At 51.9% G+C, this 17,443-nt stretch overlaps 1 protein-coding gene across 4 annotated transcripts in view; it reads left to right on the top strand.

Moving 5' to 3' along the window:
* The first annotated feature begins 5,178 nt into the window (after positions 1-5,178).
* The window catches only part of PAX3 (paired box 3), a 55,117-nt gene continuing 42,852 nt past the window's right edge, over positions 5,179-17,443 (top strand). For 2 of the 4 annotated variants that reach the window (XM_026040102.1, XM_026040104.1), the window contains exons 1-4: positions 5,196-5,280; positions 5,958-6,193; positions 7,490-7,619; positions 8,047-8,181. In XM_026040102.1, the coding sequence (XP_025895887.1) occupies positions 5,196-5,280; positions 5,958-6,193; positions 7,490-7,619; positions 8,047-8,181 (586 nt within the window). Of the gene's footprint in view, positions 5,281-5,957; positions 6,194-7,489; positions 7,620-8,046; positions 8,182-17,443 lie in introns of all 4 variants that reach the window. The other 2 variants (XM_026040101.1, XM_026040103.1) reach the window with 2 other exon arrangements.

Raw genomic sequence — 17,443 nt, 5'->3', positions numbered from 1 at the left:
TTTTTTTTTTTTTTTTTCTTATTTTTGTCTTCTCTCATTCTCTTACTGTGTTTTGCCTTTATTCCTTTCTCCATGCCTCCCTTTCTTTCTTCTCTCTTTATCTCTTCCTCTTTTCGGACTTTGTGTTTCTTCCTTTTTCTCTTCTTCCCTCTTTCTTTATTTCCAAATTTTAATCCAATTCATCTTTTAAAGAATCAAGTGGTGAAATCACCTCGCTGCGGGTGAAATACCGCCCCATGGAGCCGATGTTTGGACGAGGAGGGCACTTCTCCCGTGCCGGCTGCCTCGGGGCTGCAGTGGCCCAGCCCGGTTTAGCTCAGCTCAGCTCGGCTCGGCCTTACCCCACTGCTCGGAACCCCGGCGCCGAGGTACAACGTGTTTGATCAGCCCGAACCTCTTGATCGTAAAACTCTCATGGTCTCTACTGCAAGAAAGCTCCCCGTGGAAATCTCGGCTGATACTGCTGGAATTAATCATCGCTGCTGTTTTTACAAGTAATTAACGAGGATTAGATGTTTCATTTTCAAATGTGGCTGTTAATTATGGAGGAGGGCGGAGAAGGGATGGGGGAATTGCCCCTGTTGTGAGTGTGCCCTGTGACATGCACAGGTGGGCAACATTGGGGAGCACCTCCCCAAAATTAGTGAAAAAATCAGTGCCAGCCTTTGAGATGACAAGAAGGTAAGTAAATAAATCTTGCCCTCTCCTCCCATTCCTTTACAGGAGAGGAGCAGCTCATTCTGCCCCCTTTATCTGCTGGAACGACACCCAGTCCTGCAGAGCTCTGGCATGTGTGTCCTTCCACAGCTGCGCTGGCCTTCTCCACGGAGCCTGGCCTCACCACAGGACCTGGCCTCACATGCAGTCCCCTCTGAAAGGCAAGCAGAGCCCAGTGCAGCCTCCGCATGGGGCTTTCGGCACCAGGCCCTTCCCTTGCACAGAGGCAGCTTCACAAGGATCCCAAACCCCATGAAATGCCCCGGCTTTCCCGCAGGCCTCTGCCCATGTGGGTAGCCTCCAAGTCTCCTTGCTGCTCCCTCCCTTCTGCCCACCAGCTCCGAGATCGCAGAGGGATCCCTGACCTCTTCCCAGCAGATGTTTGTTAGGATAAAGTGCCAGCTGCTGCACTGCTCCCACTGCCCCTGGCAGGAAGGTAAGGAGCCCCTGGAATAAGTGCTCTGTTTATTGCCATTTTGAAGTGCAGTTTCCTTGCAAGGGCTGTAGAGAAGAGCTCCCTCCGCTTGCAGGGTCCAGTGTGCCAGGCTGGTCCCTGGTGCGGCCGGAGCGTTTTGGGCCTTCCCCAGATGGGTCACCCCCTTGCACCCAGGGCCAAACCTAGGGGCGCTCCCCTGAGATGTCAGAGCTTTTGCCAGCTGCTGGGTGCCAGGGATGCCGGGCCAAGGCAGGGGTTACCCACCTATGCAGGGGCTTCTCCTCGGCCAGGTTTCTCTATCCTCCATCCAAGCCCCTCGGCACCACAGCCCCTGCCAGGGCCAGTCACAGACTCCTCTTGGGCTGGCAGCATGCAGCCATGGTAAGGAAAGAAAATGTAACTTTAAAAAGGGGGGAAAAAAATAAAATAAGACTGTGCCAAGGCGTGTGGATGGAACATAAAAGCAGTGGGGAGAAAGAGAAAAAAAATAGTTCAAAGCTTTTGGTGATGACTTTTCAACCTTTATTTATGTGCCTATTAATGCAATATCCATCATGGAGATATGCATCTTTATCCTTTCAACTGATATGCTGGGAATCAATTGGATATGCAGATTACGTTTCATAAGTTTCCAAATGTTAATCTTCCCGGCCCTTTGCTGGTATTTTTTTTTTCGACAAATATATTAAATTTCCGCCACGAAAAAAAAAAATGAAAAAAAAAAAAGAGAAAGAAAGGCAAAGGAAAAAAAAAACTCGTTCAAACAATTAATCTCGAGGCTACTTTGTCTCTAGACCTTTGCGGAGGCTCGAGCGCGGGGCCGTGAACTCTGCGGGACAGATCGCGGGGACGCGGCCCCTTCCGCGGGGCTCCCCACGGGGGTCTCCCCACGCGGGGCACCCCCGGGGCAGCGCCCCGCGCAGAGCAGTCACCTGCGCGGCCCCACGCGCGCCCTCACTCGCTGAGCAGAGCGGAGGGAGCTGCGGCCCCTTCCCAAAAAGCTGCTCCGGAATTTCCCTTCGAGACGTTTTACGGCTTGCCGTCCTCTGTAGGTAACTATTATCGGCCATATCGATGCATAATTATTTGTATGAATATATTTCCCTTTTATTCCTTCCGCAGTCGCCCCGCCGGGCTGCGCGGAGCGCGGACGGGGCCGCCCGCAGGGCCCATCCCGCCCTGAGGTCCCCCCAGCGCAAACCCGCCCGCGCAGGGAAAGGGAAAGAAAGGGAGGAAGGAGGGAGACCCTCGCCCGGAGCCGCACGTCGGGGCGCCGGCGACAGCGACGGGACGGAGCCCCCGGCTGTGAGGGGCGCTTCAGAACGAAACTCCCGCTCGGAGGTGCGCGCACGTGTTAGTCTGCTCGGAAAAATCCCCGAAATTAGCCGCTTTCCTTGCCTGCCCGTTCTCTTCTTTCTTTCTTTTTTTTTTTTTTTTTCTTTATTTCTTGAATGCTTTTTATTTCGTTATTTTCTTTCTTCCTTGCTGCTTTATTTCTTTTTTTCTTTCTTGCCTCCTGATTTTTCTTTCTTGCTCACTTCCTTGCTTTCTTTATTGTTGATATTTTATGTTTGTTTTTGTTCTTTCGCTCTTTCTCTCTTTCTTTCTATTCCCCTCTCTATATATTTATATCTTTCTTTTCTTCTCTCCTCTTCTTCTCTGTTCCCCTCACTTCCCTTGGAAATAGTCCTGTACAGAATTCCGTCCGAAACCCTTACAAGAAATTAATGTATGCGCGCCATTCCGGCAAGAGTGTAATTGATTTATTTCTAATAGCGGAGAAAACAGTAATGTTATCGTTCAGAAATGATTGCTTCTGTTCCTAATAGCTCTAATTTTCACTGCCCAATTGATGTGCTGCAGGTTTAATATAGAGCACTTACTAATCCAATTAAAAGTGCACCTGGCCTGGAAGAGCTCTGTAATTAGCAGCAGCGTTTTTAGCCATTTCCACTGGAAAAGCGTGAAATCATCTCTGCTGGCCGCAGGACGGGAATATGGGGGTGGGGGCGAGGCGGAGGGAGGAGCGGGGCCGGGCGCTCAGGGCTCATCTTTTCCCACTGATTTTTGGTCGCGCCCGGGTCCGACCCGACCCGACCCGCGGTTCGAGGGGCTTCCCGGCCCGCGGAGCCATCGGCGCAGCGGAGCGGAGACTGCAGCGAGGCCCGCTCCGCAGGCGCGCACCGGCTGCGCCCGACGGCTTTTCAACCACAAAACAACACTTCGATAGTTACTTAGCTTTATTTTTAACAGTACCTCTCCCACATTCCTTCTACGCCATTATTTATTTATTTATTTATTTATTTATTATGTGTGACTAATAATGTCTTCTAAATTATACATTTGGGCAATTTCTGGGGAGCTCGTGTTTTTCCTCATTGAACCCTGTTGCGATGTGACTGCCGGGGAGCACTGCAAAGCCCACGGAGCACAGCGGAGCAATAGGGTCCTTTCCCAAATACTCGGGTTGTAGCTGAGATTTGATAAGTCTCGAGAAGCTTTTTCTGAAAGTTTTGATCATCAGGTAGTTTTGTAAAATATTGAATTTGCATGAAATTCAGTTTTTTTTTTTTTTTCTGACATGTGGAATTTCAATAGGAACCTGTTTCTTGGTATTTTTAACAGTCCTCCTGGACTCTGCTCCGGGGCTACGCGGCAGCCGGCGGCCGCAGGGAGCCGCGCTTTGGGTGCGCAACGTTATAAAGGGGCTCGAAAGCTCCACGTTGGGCGCAGGGCGCCAAAAGCCGCCCAGACACCGCGGGGACGGGCTGGCTGTGACCGAGGGCGGCTGCCGCTCCGCGCGGAGGCTGCGCCGGGCAGCGCGGAGCTTTCTACGCGGCGGGATTGCTCTGAAACAGGGCGAATTTGGGCCACGGCAAAGGCTGGTACCAGCCGCCGCCTCGCCGAGGGAAGCGGGCTCCGCGGCCAGCGAACATTGTTCCCTTTATTTCAAAGGGGGAAACCTGAACGATTCTCATCCTTTTGATTGATTAAGGTCTTGAATAACTTGAAGCTCGGGAGTGACAGTTGCTGAATAGACTATTGCAAATAAAGAGCACTGTGGAAAGCTGGGCTGGCACTTCAGAGTGTAAAGGAGGCGAGTTTCCTGGCACTTACCGAGTTATAAATAAAAGGCCATGCACAATAGTACCTTCTTTAAGGACAGACAGTCTTTACAACACTCCTGGCGTCATATCCTGCTGTGGTCACTCCAGCTCCTAGCAGACTTTACCTCTTTTATTTTTGCAGCAGTTCAGCTTGAATGCTACAATAAATTCCTGGGAACAAACGCCTGCTGGCGAGACCCCGCCACGCAGCGCGCACACGCGCGCGCCCCACGCCCGCGCGCAGCGGGGCCGCTCCCGGGGCACCGCGCGTGGCCGCGGAGGTCCCCGCGGAGCTCCACGGAGGCGCTTGCTCCCCAAACCGTTAGCGCCGTTTGACCGCGGAATGGTTCTTCCCGGCGGAGGCAGATTTCAGCGGTACATAAATAAAAAAATGGAAAAACAAAAACGCTAACTTTTGTTGTTGTTGTTGAAAAAGAAAAAAGGGGGGATGTTGACCTCTCTCCCCTGGTGCCCCAGCGGAGCCGGGTGACAAAGCGCGGAGCCTCCGCGGGCTCGGCGCTTCCCCGACGGCCGCAGGGCGGTGCCGAACCAAGCCGGGTGGACCGGGACAGAGCTGAAGTGGGCCGGGTCGGGTGGAGCGGAGCTGAGCCCCGCGATCAGAACCGGGCCGGGCCGCGGCACTCGCCCAGTGCGCGGGGGCGGAGCGGGCCCGTCGGCGGTGCCGGCTCCGCGCCCGCCCCTCTCCCCCCGCGCCCGCTCCGCGCTGTCCTGCCCGGGCCGCCGGTGCCGCGGGCAGCGCGGGTACTGACAAAAGGACGCGGCGCCGGTCCCTCCTCCTCCTCCTCCTCCCCCCCCGCCCCGCGCAGCCCCCACCCCCTCGCGGGACTTTTGCTGCTGCCGTGGGACCTGCTGACAGAGCGGCTCTCCCCCAGGCCGCCCGTCACCTGGTGCCGCGCTCCGGCCCCGCGCCCGACATGACCACCCTGGCCGGGGCTGTGCCGAGGATGATGCGGCCGGGGCCCGGGCAGAGCTACCCCCGCAGCGGCTTCCCGCTCGAAGGTGAGTTTGGCCCCGCCACAACCGGAGCTACTCGGTGCTGGCGGCCCCGAGGGGCTCGCCCGTCGCTGGGCTGGAGGGGGGCCCGGCCCCTGTGGCCTCCCCGGGCTCGCCGCTCGCCAGTGGCTCCTGCCTGGTGCTCCCGGTCCCGCTCCGGCCGGGGCACTCGAGAGGGGCTCGGCGGCGGCTATGGGCCGGGAATCCCTCCAGGAACCTCGCAGGGCAGCGAGGAGCGGGCTGGGCAGCGGAGCGGAGCAGGGGAAAAAAAAGAAAAGCAGAGAAAAGAAGAAATAGAAAAGGAAAAGAATGATATAAAACAACATTAATGTAACCAAGATGGGTGGAAAAAAATGGAAAGAGAGCTTGGAGGCAAACGCATCCCCTTGTGCTGGGCCGGGCGCGTGCCCCGCAGCCCCGCGCAGCGCGAGCGGAGCCGCCGCGCACACCCCTCGGTGTGGGGAGCGGGAGCGGGACCGGGACCGGGACCGGCGGGGATGCAGCAGCAGGTGACAGCGGCCTGGGGGCGGCGGGACGGGTGGGAGAGGAGAGGCGCCTTGCAGAGAAGGCGAAAAAAAAAAAAAAAAAAAAAAAGAAAAATAAAAATAACTAAAGAACAGCACAGCAGGAACCGAACGAGAAGTTAACGCCATTTCCCCCTCCTGCCTCCCCTCCTTTTCTAGTCTCTACTCCTCTCGGCCAGGGCAGAGTCAATCAGCTCGGTGGAGTTTTTATCAATGGCAGGCCTTTACCCAACCATATCCGACACAAGATAGTGGAGATGGCCCACCATGGCATAAGGCCCTGTGTCATCTCTCGCCAGCTGCGAGTGTCCCACGGCTGCGTCTCCAAAATTCTCTGCAGGTACCAGGAGACGGGCTCCATCCGGCCGGGGGCCATCGGCGGCAGCAAGCCCAAGGTGAGCGGGGACAGGGAGCGCGAGTGCGACCCGTCCGCGGGGCTGCGCGCCAAACGCGCTCAGCGTTGCCTGCCTGTTGCTCCTACTCGGGTCTTAAAAAAAAATATATATATATATGTATATCTCTCTGTGTGTGTATATATTTGTGTATTTGAAGCTTTGCGACCACTATTTGCTTTTCTAAAAAATGCTAATTACAAAACAAACCCGAAACCACCGCCCGTGCAACGAGCGCGGATTTTGCGTGCTGGCTCCGCGGCGGTTTCGTTGCGCGCAGAGCCCTGCGCGGCCCCGTGCGGAGCGGGGCGAGCTCCGCGCATCGGGCCGCGCTGCGGGGGCTGCCTTCGCCGCGGCGCGTAAAGTTACCGCGTTGCTCCTCGTTGCTCTTCCGTCAACCGTTTATTTTCTATCCGCTCCAGGGCCGCTGTATTTTTAGCTGTGATAGTTAAAACCTTACGCTCGCAATGAGTCGGACAAACACGGCTCCTTATCTCTAGATTGCCCTCTTCCTTCTGTTATATCTCTTTATCTACACACACAAAAAGTAAAAGTTTAAAGTTTCTGTCGAAAGTTGGCTTGTAGAGATTTTTTTTCTTTGCAGCTTCTTAAAGTAGCAATGCCTGAACTTTTTGTTCTGATGTTAATCTATGGAGAATTTTTTGAGCTTTATGCGAACAAAAACGTTGCTCAAACGAAATATTACTGCCTGCCAGGAATTCTTTGTTTTACTTGAATTCAACTTAACTTTAAAAACTTCGGTCCACATAGGAAATCTCTCTATGTAAGTTCTGGTGCCCGTCAGCATTTTTATTACTCGACATTTTTACTTGCTGCCACTAACTTCGCTTCGCGGAAACTTTGCTGCCGCGGAGCTCCAGCCAGCGGGACCTCTCCTCTGAGGTTTGCCTTGTGCAGGGCTCGATCCTCCCTTCTCGGAAAACCCCAGAGGATTTCCTGGGAAGTTTTGCTTGACTCGGGGCGCTTCTGCTGTGCAAACCCGTTGTTGTGTGTTATTCCCCTTCTTATTTTAACTTGTGCCTTATTCTTCATATAACTCGACCCTCCTCGAGTGATTTTTTTTTTTTTAAACGGATTTTAAAAGCGGGTTTTAAAAGCACGGCCGTTTCCGCTCTCACTGGCAGCAACGGGAACCGGGTGGCTGCGGCAGAGGGGCCGGGACCCGCTTTGGGACCGGGACCGGCTTCGGGAGCGGGTGCAGGATCGGGTCGGTTCGGGGCAGCCCGGCGCTCCCCAGCCCCGCAACCCCCGCGCCCGCTCCGCTTCTCTTCCCTGAAGCAGGTGACGACACCGGACGTGGAGAAGAAAATCGAGGAATACAAGAGGGAAAACGCGGGCATGTTCAGCTGGGAGATCCGGGACAAGCTGCTCAAGGACGGCGTGTGCGACCGCAACACGGTGCCGTCAGGTACGCGGAGCCGCGGGCAGCCCGTGGCGAGCGGAGCCCCCGGGCAGGCGAGTGCCGCGCCCCGGGCAGCGCGGGGGTTGCTGCGCTCGGCGGGGGGTGTTTGCAATTAAATTCCAGCTGCTTTTCCCGCCCCACTCCCCTTTTTATTTTTTTTGGCCTCTCCTCGGGCTCCGGGCGGGGGCCGCGGGGCCGGGCCAGCCTTGGCGCCGCGTTTGCGCGGGGCTCACCGGGGTGTCCTCGCCAGCTACGAGGAAAAGGCGAGGAAAAAAAAAACTGTTCCAGAGCTGCCCGGGGGCTCGGCGTGTGCGCGGCTTCAGCGCCGGGATCGCGGCCCCGACGGGGCGGCCGCGGCGGCGATGCGGGAGCCGCGCGGGCTGGTCCCCGGGGGCCCCCGCTCACAGCTCTGCTCTCTCCCCCCTCCCCGAAGTGAGCTCCATCAGCCGCATCCTGCGGAGCAAGTTTGGGAAAGGCGAGGAGGAGGAGGCCGAGCTGGAGAGGAAGGAGGTGGAGGAAGGCGACAAGAAGGCCAAGCACAGCATCGACGGCATCCTCAGCGAGAGAGGTAGAGCCGGCTCCGCGCGGGGGCGGCGGCTCCACGTCCCCCTCCCCGGGCGGGTCGGGTCGGGACCCGACGGGGCAGCTGCGGGAGCCCGATGGGGGGGGGAGGGGGGGTCGCGCCGCTTTCGGCTTCCCCAAAGTGGGGCCGGTGCAGCCAGGGCTGCAGGCGGGGGCCGCTTTCCCACCCCCTCCCCGCGGGGACAACCCCGCGCGGGGCCGCGGGCCGGGTCCCGGGGGCGGCCGCTGCCTCCGTCCGGCCGCGGGGCCTGCCCAGCACCAGCAGCGGCCCTGGGCAAGGCGAGACAAAAGTCCCAAATGAGCTGGTCAAACATTTGTACAACTTTTCCAGCTTTTACAAAGAAGGCCTTCTATACACAATCTACACTTGGAGATGAACTTGGAAAACAAAGAGGGGGGAGTCCATTGAAACTCACACTTTGGCTTTGCACAGACAAAGCTTCAGCTCGCAGCAGCTTGATGTGAACAAAGGCAGGCAACCTTTTTATAATTCAAGGAGAAAAGAAGAGAAAACAGCCCCACAAAAGGCCCAGAAAAGACATTATGGGCTTGCAATGAGGGATGAATTATTCAATGAGCCCCTAATAGCCAATGCTCCACGCAGTTTTATGGACTCTCCACTGTGGAAAAAAAAGTAGTTGTTTTCACCTACAAAATGTTTCTAGCATTTCTAGGCATCCAGAGATGCTGACTGCTGTTGGAGAAGGACAATTGAAACCCATTCTTTAAAAAGGGGCATCCCTTTGTGCCAGGACAGTTCAAAAATACCCCCAAAGCACAGTTTTCAGCTCTGTTACTAGGGCTTTAGGGAAGCATCATCTGCAGCGTGTCTGTGTTTGTGCAGAGGTTACATGGGCGCCCTGGAGATGCTCCTGGGACGGAGCTCTGGGACAGGCAGAGGGAAGCAGTCTGACCGCTCTGTGTGTCCTCCTCCATGTGACAAGTTGCAGGAGTTTGCCCAGCATCTCCTGCAGCAGAGAGAGCTGCTCTCTGGGGGAGAGGACATTCAACAAGGGGGAGAATGGCTAAATTTGGAGCCACGAGTGTTAAGACATCTAGCTTTTCTACCTCGCATGAATTTCTGAACTGAGACTTAAAGAGAGAACATAGAAAGCAATGATAATACTCCTGCTTTATGGAGCAAAGAGTAAGTAAATAGTTCAGGAGGGGAAAAGCATTATAAGAATCTTGCTACTTCCTTTCTCTGAAATATTCTTCATGTGTTTTGTCTCTCTGTTTTTTAAAGTTGGCAACCTGATTTTCTGCAAATGAGTCTCAGCCCCTTTTCCCCCTCCATCCCCTCTCCTCTCCGCTACCTGCCTCTCTCTGGCGTGACTTGTTTCACTTGCTCCCAATTAAAGCGCTAGCGAAGGGCCCTTGCTCAGAGCAGGGAGGACAGTCCTGTCCCTTGTTGTCCCCAAGCTCTCCCCGCACTGTGGGGATGCATCGAGGCCACTCTGAGTGAACAGCAGCAAATTCTGTGTGGTTCCTGGGGAGGTGGGACGCTCCATGGGAGTCTCTCCCTGCAGCGGAGATGCTGGAGAGCTCTACTGCTTCCCACCTTATGTGCATGCAGTTTCCGAGAATGTTTCCAGTCTTGGCAATTTCTCTCCCTGGTCTGTGGCGACCAGGTGATCCAGATGCTGGGAGCGTCGGCTCTGGGAACTTCTGGGAACACGGCACCAGAGGCGAGTCCTGCTGGGCATCCCCTTGGGAGCGGGATGAGGTGAGGGGCTCCCATTAGGCTGAGATCAGCGCCTTGCAGAAGGTTTCAGTCATTCTGGAGCGTTATTTTCCTGGAGGTGGGAGTAGATAACAGCCATTCTGGTATTGAGGGCAGCTGATTCCAGCTTCTTGGAGACTTGGGATCTTGTGAGTACTTGCGGCAGAGCGGGACAAGGGAAAAGAGATAATATGGTATTGCTAAAAAAGGTGCAGTAGAAGCAGTACGCTGTGTGCTTTGGGATTTTTTGCCTGTGATCACTATATAAATTTTAATACATAAGTATACAATTCTGTATTTATTATTCATGTAGTTATACACATACGAGCAAGCAGGGGCTGGAGGCGCCCGTGTGCCCAGCATGCTGCACCGTGCCTCAGTGTCACCCTCTACCTGCCCCTGGGCAGAGCTTACAGGAGAACCGAAGCGGGGCAGTGAACACGAGCCCGGCTCCAGCTCCATGCGGGATGCATCCCGTCCCGGCAGGACGCGAGCGGAGGAGCAGCCTCCGCGCGTCCCACGCAGCGGGGGCCGGGGGCCGCAGCCCCTCAATGGGGCTCTGTTCGCGGCTGCCGCGTTTGGCCCCCGGGCCCGTCGTGCCGGAGCCGCCCCCGTCATGCGCGTCCCGTCCGGAGGGCCCTGCGCCGGCTCCCTCCTCTCGCTGAGAGCAATTCAGGCGGCCGCGCACTAAATTGCCTCCTTTATGTCCTCCTCACTTTCATCTCCCACCCATCCCTCCCCCCTCCCTCCCCTTCCTCTTCTCTCTTTTTTTTTTTTTTTTTTCCTCCCTTTTTCCTTTTTTCCCCTCGGTGCCCGAGGCTCACATTAATACAATTTGGGCACCACCCCTATTTTTGTGTGTGGATGCGGGGAGCTGCGAGAGGGGGAGGAAGGAAAGGGCGCAGGGCGCGCGCGGCACAAAAGCGTGGCCGGGCCGGCGGGGCGCGCGAGCCGCTCGCCCTGCCTGCGACGTCGGCGAAACATTTTTGCTTTGTACCGTAATGGAATTAGAGGACAGATGCTGCCTGTAAATGGGACACGCGACTACCAGCCCCTAGCTTAAATATTTAGATGCAATGTTACAATTACCGACTTGATGCACGGGCTTTGAAGTGGTGGCGCATGATCCAGAGGGAAGCTGGGGCTGGCCGGGCTGGCAGATGTTTTGATTAGGGTTGGTCAGTACCATGCAGCCAGTTATTTTTAGGCTGTTAAACTAATAAAGGCAGTTTATTAAGGGAAAGGATTAGCAGGCAGACAGCAGATATCTGCTTGAGCCATCCCGCTCATTCCTGCGCCGTGGCCATGGCGCTGGCAGCATGGGACGAGGCTGGATTTAGCTGCCACTTCTCTGATCTGGGGCTCGTTGGGATTTTGCTCCGGGAGCAGCAGGACTTGCTCAAGGCCCAAAGTATGGGAGTTAATGCCGGGAAGCGCTGCACATTGCCCTGTTCAAGGCACCAGCAAATGGGCACTTGGGGCCAAACGTGAGGGCTGTGGCTGCGGGCAGTTGTCTCCTGAGCTTGGAGTTTCTTTTGGCACTTCAAATACTTGAACACTAGCAGGACTAGGAGATCGGCTTGTGTAATTTCAGCAGAATTTCGTTTCTGAGGCTCTTGGAGCCAACCGGACAATAGTTTTTAATTAAGAAAAACTCCCTCGTGGCTTCAGGATTTGGCTCAGAGCAGATAATATTGGTAGCATTTCTGCCTGTACTTTTTTTTTCTTTTCTTCCCCCACTTTGCAGTAGCACGTGAGAGTTGGTCATGGACTGGGAAAGCCTTTGTGTGAGGTGCTGTACAAATGTAAATCCATAGGCTGGACGGCAGCTCCAGGAGCTGCTGCTGGCCGAGCATGTCCATCACCATGGGGCTCTGGACCTCGCTCAGGCTCTAAACCCTTATTCTAGCTAATAATACTAATTAATGGCTCAGTAATCAGTAACTTGTGAACAGGCAAGAGTTCTGCCACAGCTGGAGAGCTGTTTCAGAAAGGTGCCGTGACTTCGGCTTTGCACGGCTCTGTTCAGTTTGCTGTTGCAGATCCCCCAGGAGCAGCCCGAGCGCTGCTTTCCTGCAGGCACGTTGACTTCTGAGGGAAGTGCTCGTTGTTTTTTATACATAGCTATATGTTACTGCACACTAATAGCATTGTGTGAGCAATAATAATACAGCCGTGGGAAGAAAGAATTATTCATTTTAGCAAGACTTCTCTGAAGTAATATGTTGCTGCATCATAGTCCGCTTTCGAAATCGTGGCTTCATTAATTGTTTTGCATGTTTTGTTGTCTCAAGAGCTCCTTAATTTAAAGGAGACACCACCGATGCAAACAGAATCGTTGTGGATGTTACTTCCCTTGCTCTCAAGCCTGTGTATCCAGCCCTGGCACAAAAGTTATTTTAGCTGATACCAGGGTCACTTCACACACAGCTGTTCGCTTAGTTGGATTTCTGTTTAAGTCTGTGTCTCCTTGCATTGCTCTGGAAAGCTGGAGCAAAATCAGCGAGGTGCAGGGAGCCGGGCACTGCATCCCCCTCCGCTAGCAGCAACCGAGCAGCAAACCCCGGCGAAGGGCAAGCGCAGTGAGCGTGAGCGGGGAGCGCTGAGCGCCGCTGCGGAGGGATTTTAGTCCAAGGAGATGCAAATCCACGCCGAAAGTGAAAGTCGACACTGGAGAAATCCTGGCTTTTATCTTAAACACCACTTGGGGAAGGTTTAGCTTTGTATTAGGTTTACTTATTGATAAGGGCTAGAAGGGGGTTTAGGAGAGGCAAGCCAATAAAGTTGATAGTGATAAATTATCACGAGTCCCCAGGGCTATGTAATAAAACTGCATGGGGAAATGAAGCAGAACTACAAAGTGCTCCCTGGTTAATTTAAGAAGAAATTGAGTGAAACGCAAAGCAATAAATCAGAGCAGTCCAGCCAATGTGAATCTCTCCGTGTAAATGTCACTTTAAATCCCACCTAACAAACGTATGGAGGAACAAAATATATAAATAAAAACACAGCATAGTTTCAAGTGTTCCCCAAACGCTGAGCGCTCCAGCTAATAAAAATGATGTACAGGAGCATAACTCATGGCAGGACTTTGTTCAGTGCAGAGCGGGTGCTCAGCTCTGCCTTCCTTGCCCTGGAGCCCTCCTGCCCCATGCTGTTAAACTAATTCGGGCTCAATCACTCTTCCTAGGGGAAAAAAAAAAAAAAGGGGAAGCCTAATGAAATTAAAACTCACTGTGGACACATTATCGTTAAATTGTGGCATGTGCAGAGATTATTTAGTTTGGGGAGTTTACTGTAATTGTTGGCAGGTCATTTATTCCTACTGGTAAATAAAGATTCAAGAACTATTAAGAATGTGCATATATAACTAGCAAGACAGTAAAAGACAATTAAGCAGTCAATTTAATGTCTTATCTTGCTGGTTGCCCTACAGTTGTTTTACAACTAGGAATTAAAATTTGAAAAGGAAGTTTTCAGTGTCCCTGGCCAAATATTGATTAAGTAGTTGTTTGCGGATGCCATTGGAGCACTTAAAAAGGCCAGTAGCTCTGCCCCACGTTGTTCATCTTCCATTGTGGCTCACGCTTAACTCCCAGATCAAAGGAGGATCATTTCAGTTTATCTGTCCTGGAAAATCCTCCTTTGCTCCTAAAACCGTATGGATTAATGGCCAAATTGTCTTTAATGAGATGTGAAATTTGAATGGAATCCTTATTTTGCATGGTTGGTTGGGTACATGCACTGTATGCTTTTGCAATTTTGTGGGGATTTTTGTTCGGTATTGGATTTGTATTCCTTTGAATCCACTTTTAGGATAAAGTGAGCCAGAATTTTACAACAAAGAAAATACTTGGTGCTTCACTAAGTTTTAATGCAATTATTTTTGCTGCATACCATCTTGATGATGAGTATAGTCAGAAGCAAAGAAAAAATAAAAAAGAAAGGTATTGCTGATAGCAAATTACGGAACACATAAACGGGTCCAGAGCAGCTGATGAAAGGGTAAGAGATCCCCAGACTCACCAAACAAGTTGCCAGCTTGTATTTTGTTTGTTTTTTTTGCATTTTCTTCATTCTGATCTTGCAGACCTCATTTGCATCAGCAGGGATACATCTACTGTCCCCATTACAAAAAACAGGGAAAGTCAGAAGGGCCAAGGAAGAGCCCTGGAGAATAATCAATTCCTTGTTGCATTGCAGCAAGCTATATTTATTTCAGAGATAGTCAAATTCGTCCCACCACATCCTCTGCAGAAGAGGCTGTGCTGTCTGGATGTGTTATGTTGGCTTGTAATTATGAGATGGAGTTTCAGCTAAATTGCAGGGTAGGGGAGCATTAGACCCAGGTCCTGCTCCCTCCTCTGAGCTCTCTGGACACAGAACTGAGCTTTGCAAATGTGGGTAACTGGCTGGCAAAGCCAGATCGCTCTCCTGGTGTCCTGCTGATCTCGTGCCGAGGAGCCCCAGATGCTACAGTGACAAAGAGCAGAGTAAAGGGCTAAAATTAGGAAATTAAGGCTTTTTTTTTTTTTTTTTCCCCTTCAAACAGCAGTTTCCCATCGCCCCTCTTAACTATACTCTGTGTACTCTGTTTTTGTTTAGCCTGGTTATCTCTGAATAAAATACAAGCCTCGCCACAATTTGCAAATACCCAGCTTCTTCTGAAGACGTTTTGCCCCAAAGTAACAAATTAAAATTCTCGGAAAGGTTTGAGGCAAATTTCCCTTTAGAAAGTCCCTGCTCTCGACTTGCTCCTTTCGGTGCAGAGCTGGGAGGAGAGCAGTGATATACATTAGACCTCTGGATTTTTTTTTAAATGGATATGTGCCTGTGTGTAGAACTTCTGCCAAACGTGACCAATGTTTACCCTATACACAAATCCATATATGGACCTGCCTTAAGGACTTTTGTCTCTATCATGCACCTTGTGTCCGAGGTCTGACCTGAACGTGGTTGCACACAGCGCTGTGTGAGGATCCAGCCGCCACGGCTGATGTTGCTGTGAGCCGGCGGCCTCTTCGGCCTCCCTCAAACTCCTTCACCTGATGGGAATGAGGAGCAGGGTCCATGGAAGCGCAGCTGGGATCAGCTCCACACGCACAGCCCAGAAAAGCAGTAACTGCAGCTTTTGTGGCCGCTTTCCTCTGGTCTTTGCTAAAGATGTGCTCGGTGTGTGACTCCTGTCCCCCAGTGCGCTCAAAGGAGCCCCACTGGACTGGAGCCTCCTCCCATCTCTGCATTCCGGAGAGGGACAAACCAGCCGGATTTAGGGAATGGGCCAGCAGATGTGGGATGCACGGGGCTGTGGGGAAGGGCTGCAAACACAAAACCCCTCTCGTAGGTGTCACATATATGTAAGGAGTGCTCGCCTCAAGTAACTGCTGAGCTGCAGACTGAGCTCCCCAACGCTACCCCTCTGAGGAGCTGCAGCTCCCTTAAAAAGGGAATTTGGCTGGTGGTTATTTGAAAGAGGAAGGATTTGCCTGCAGGAACGGACTTGTCAGCCTCTGAAGAGTACATCAGAGACACAGGGGAGGCATTGAAAGTCTCCTAAACACATTTCATATCTGAATGCACTTAATGATAGTTAGAAGTATTAAAACACGCTAGAAAAGACTCGCAAGAAGGAACCGAAGCCCTTCAGATGTTCAGAGAATGGACTAAGGGTTCCTCTGTCCCCAACATTAGGTGCCCCGTGCAGAGAAGTCCCTGTGTCACCTGCAGGGGCCACCTGGCCTTAGGTTTTGGCAGGCGCTGGCAGCAGAAGGGACTGAGGGGCCCTCAAGGCTCTTTACCGGTTTGTGAGATGCTGGTCCAGCTGCACTATAGGAGCTTATAGGGCACCTTATTCCCTGGAGGATTATTCTTGCATCCATATTGGCACTATTTCTTCCTCTTTAACATGAAAGGTTTTCCCCAATGCAGGCACAGCTGCTGCAAGTTTGCACTGAGGTGCTGCAGCTGTGGGACAGGGGTGCCCTAAAGCTCCTTCCTGCAGCCTTGGAGCCCTTTAGCTGCCCTGGGATGAGCAGGCTCTGCCTCCTGAGGGTTCGGGCATTTCTGCATGTCCTGCTTGAGTGTGAAGGTGGTGACCAGTGCACTTGTTAGCAAGCACAGCCCTTGAGCACCAAGGACAGAAGAGCATATATATATATATTTTATATATATATATATATATATGTATGTATGTATTAATGGCTCGGGGCCTGAGCAGGTATGTGATGTTTGGCATTTACTTGGTTGGGACAGCTTTTGGAACACCTTACACCAGAAGTAGGCGTTGCATTCAGTATAAGTATTATCGTTTATTGCTCCTGGATAACTTCCTAAAACACTTTTGAAAGTGTTTTTTTTTATGGGGATTTATTTTATTTGTTTATTACTAATGTCCTTGTTAAAATAGTAATGGGAATTGTGTAGAAAAGGAAGAAATCATGGTTTAAGCATATGCTGTATGTTGCTAATACTTGCAGTTTAGAGCTGACTTTTAAAATCTTTGAAATAGAAACTTTTCTTGCTGGTGGCGTTTTGTGCTATGCAGATGGAGTGGAGAAGATCTGCTTTGATTTACTTTTCAACTTCTTTTTTAATAAAATCTATATTTTAGCTCATAAATAGTCTCTCTCGCAGAGACAAATATCTTAGTGACTTGGACACAGAGTGTTGAGCCAAAAAGGTGCAGAGCCGGTTCCAGGTGATCAGGTGCCTCCAGCCTGCCAGCTTTTATTTTTATTTTATTTTTTTATTTTATTAATTTTTAACCTTATTGTGAAAGCTGTGCTATAGTTACACAAGGTGTGTGACTTTTTTGTTTGTTTCTTTTGTATTGCTTTTAACGGTATATTGTTTCTTTAATACTGCAATACTCCTAATTAGTAGCGTCACAAACTTTCAAAAAGCCTATTAAAATTAGTGGAAAGATTTGTTTGTCCCAAATAAAATATGGATCAGGCCTTAAGCTTTTTTAAATAATTTTATTTTTTGAAGAGGGAGACTTCTGCTTTTCCTGGCCATGAGAGGGAGCATTGTTGAGACTTAGGGGCAGTGGGAGCTGGTTCTGGATGCTGGAGATGGATTTGGTGGCTGCTATTTGTCCTCAGGTCTTGTCTGAGACCAGCTGTGCAGTAGGAAACAGAAGTCCTGAAAACCCTTCAGAAAATGGTCTTCGACATGGCTTTATGTCATCAATTTGCTTTGTGAAAGCTGCAGGCTTTGCCTAGCTGAGGATTAGCCTTGCAGGGTGTTAAATGCATCAGTCCATCACTGTTTTAAGTCAGGTTAGAGATGGGCATGAGCAGCAGTTGGGTGCCCCTGGCAGGGACAGGCTGTGCAGATGAGCAGAACCTCATGCTCTGGTTCAGAGAGCTCGGAGAGGATGTTCCCGCTTCCCAGACGTGCAAAGCGGGGCTGGTCATCCCAGCCCTGGCCATCCTGACAGCCTGTTATGGGGCATCAGCCACCGGTTGAATGAAACTGGGTTTCCAGGAGGTCTAGGTTGCAACATTTGCTATGTGTGTTGTCC

Source organism: Nothoprocta perdicaria, unplaced genomic scaffold (genome assembly GCF_003342845.1).
Source record: "Nothoprocta perdicaria isolate Ctin4 unplaced genomic scaffold, notPer1 scaffold_25, whole genome shotgun sequence".
Classification (NCBI taxonomy): Eukaryota; Metazoa; Chordata; class Aves; order Tinamiformes; family Tinamidae; genus Nothoprocta; species Nothoprocta perdicaria.
This window is presented reverse-complemented; position numbering and strand designations above follow the sequence as displayed.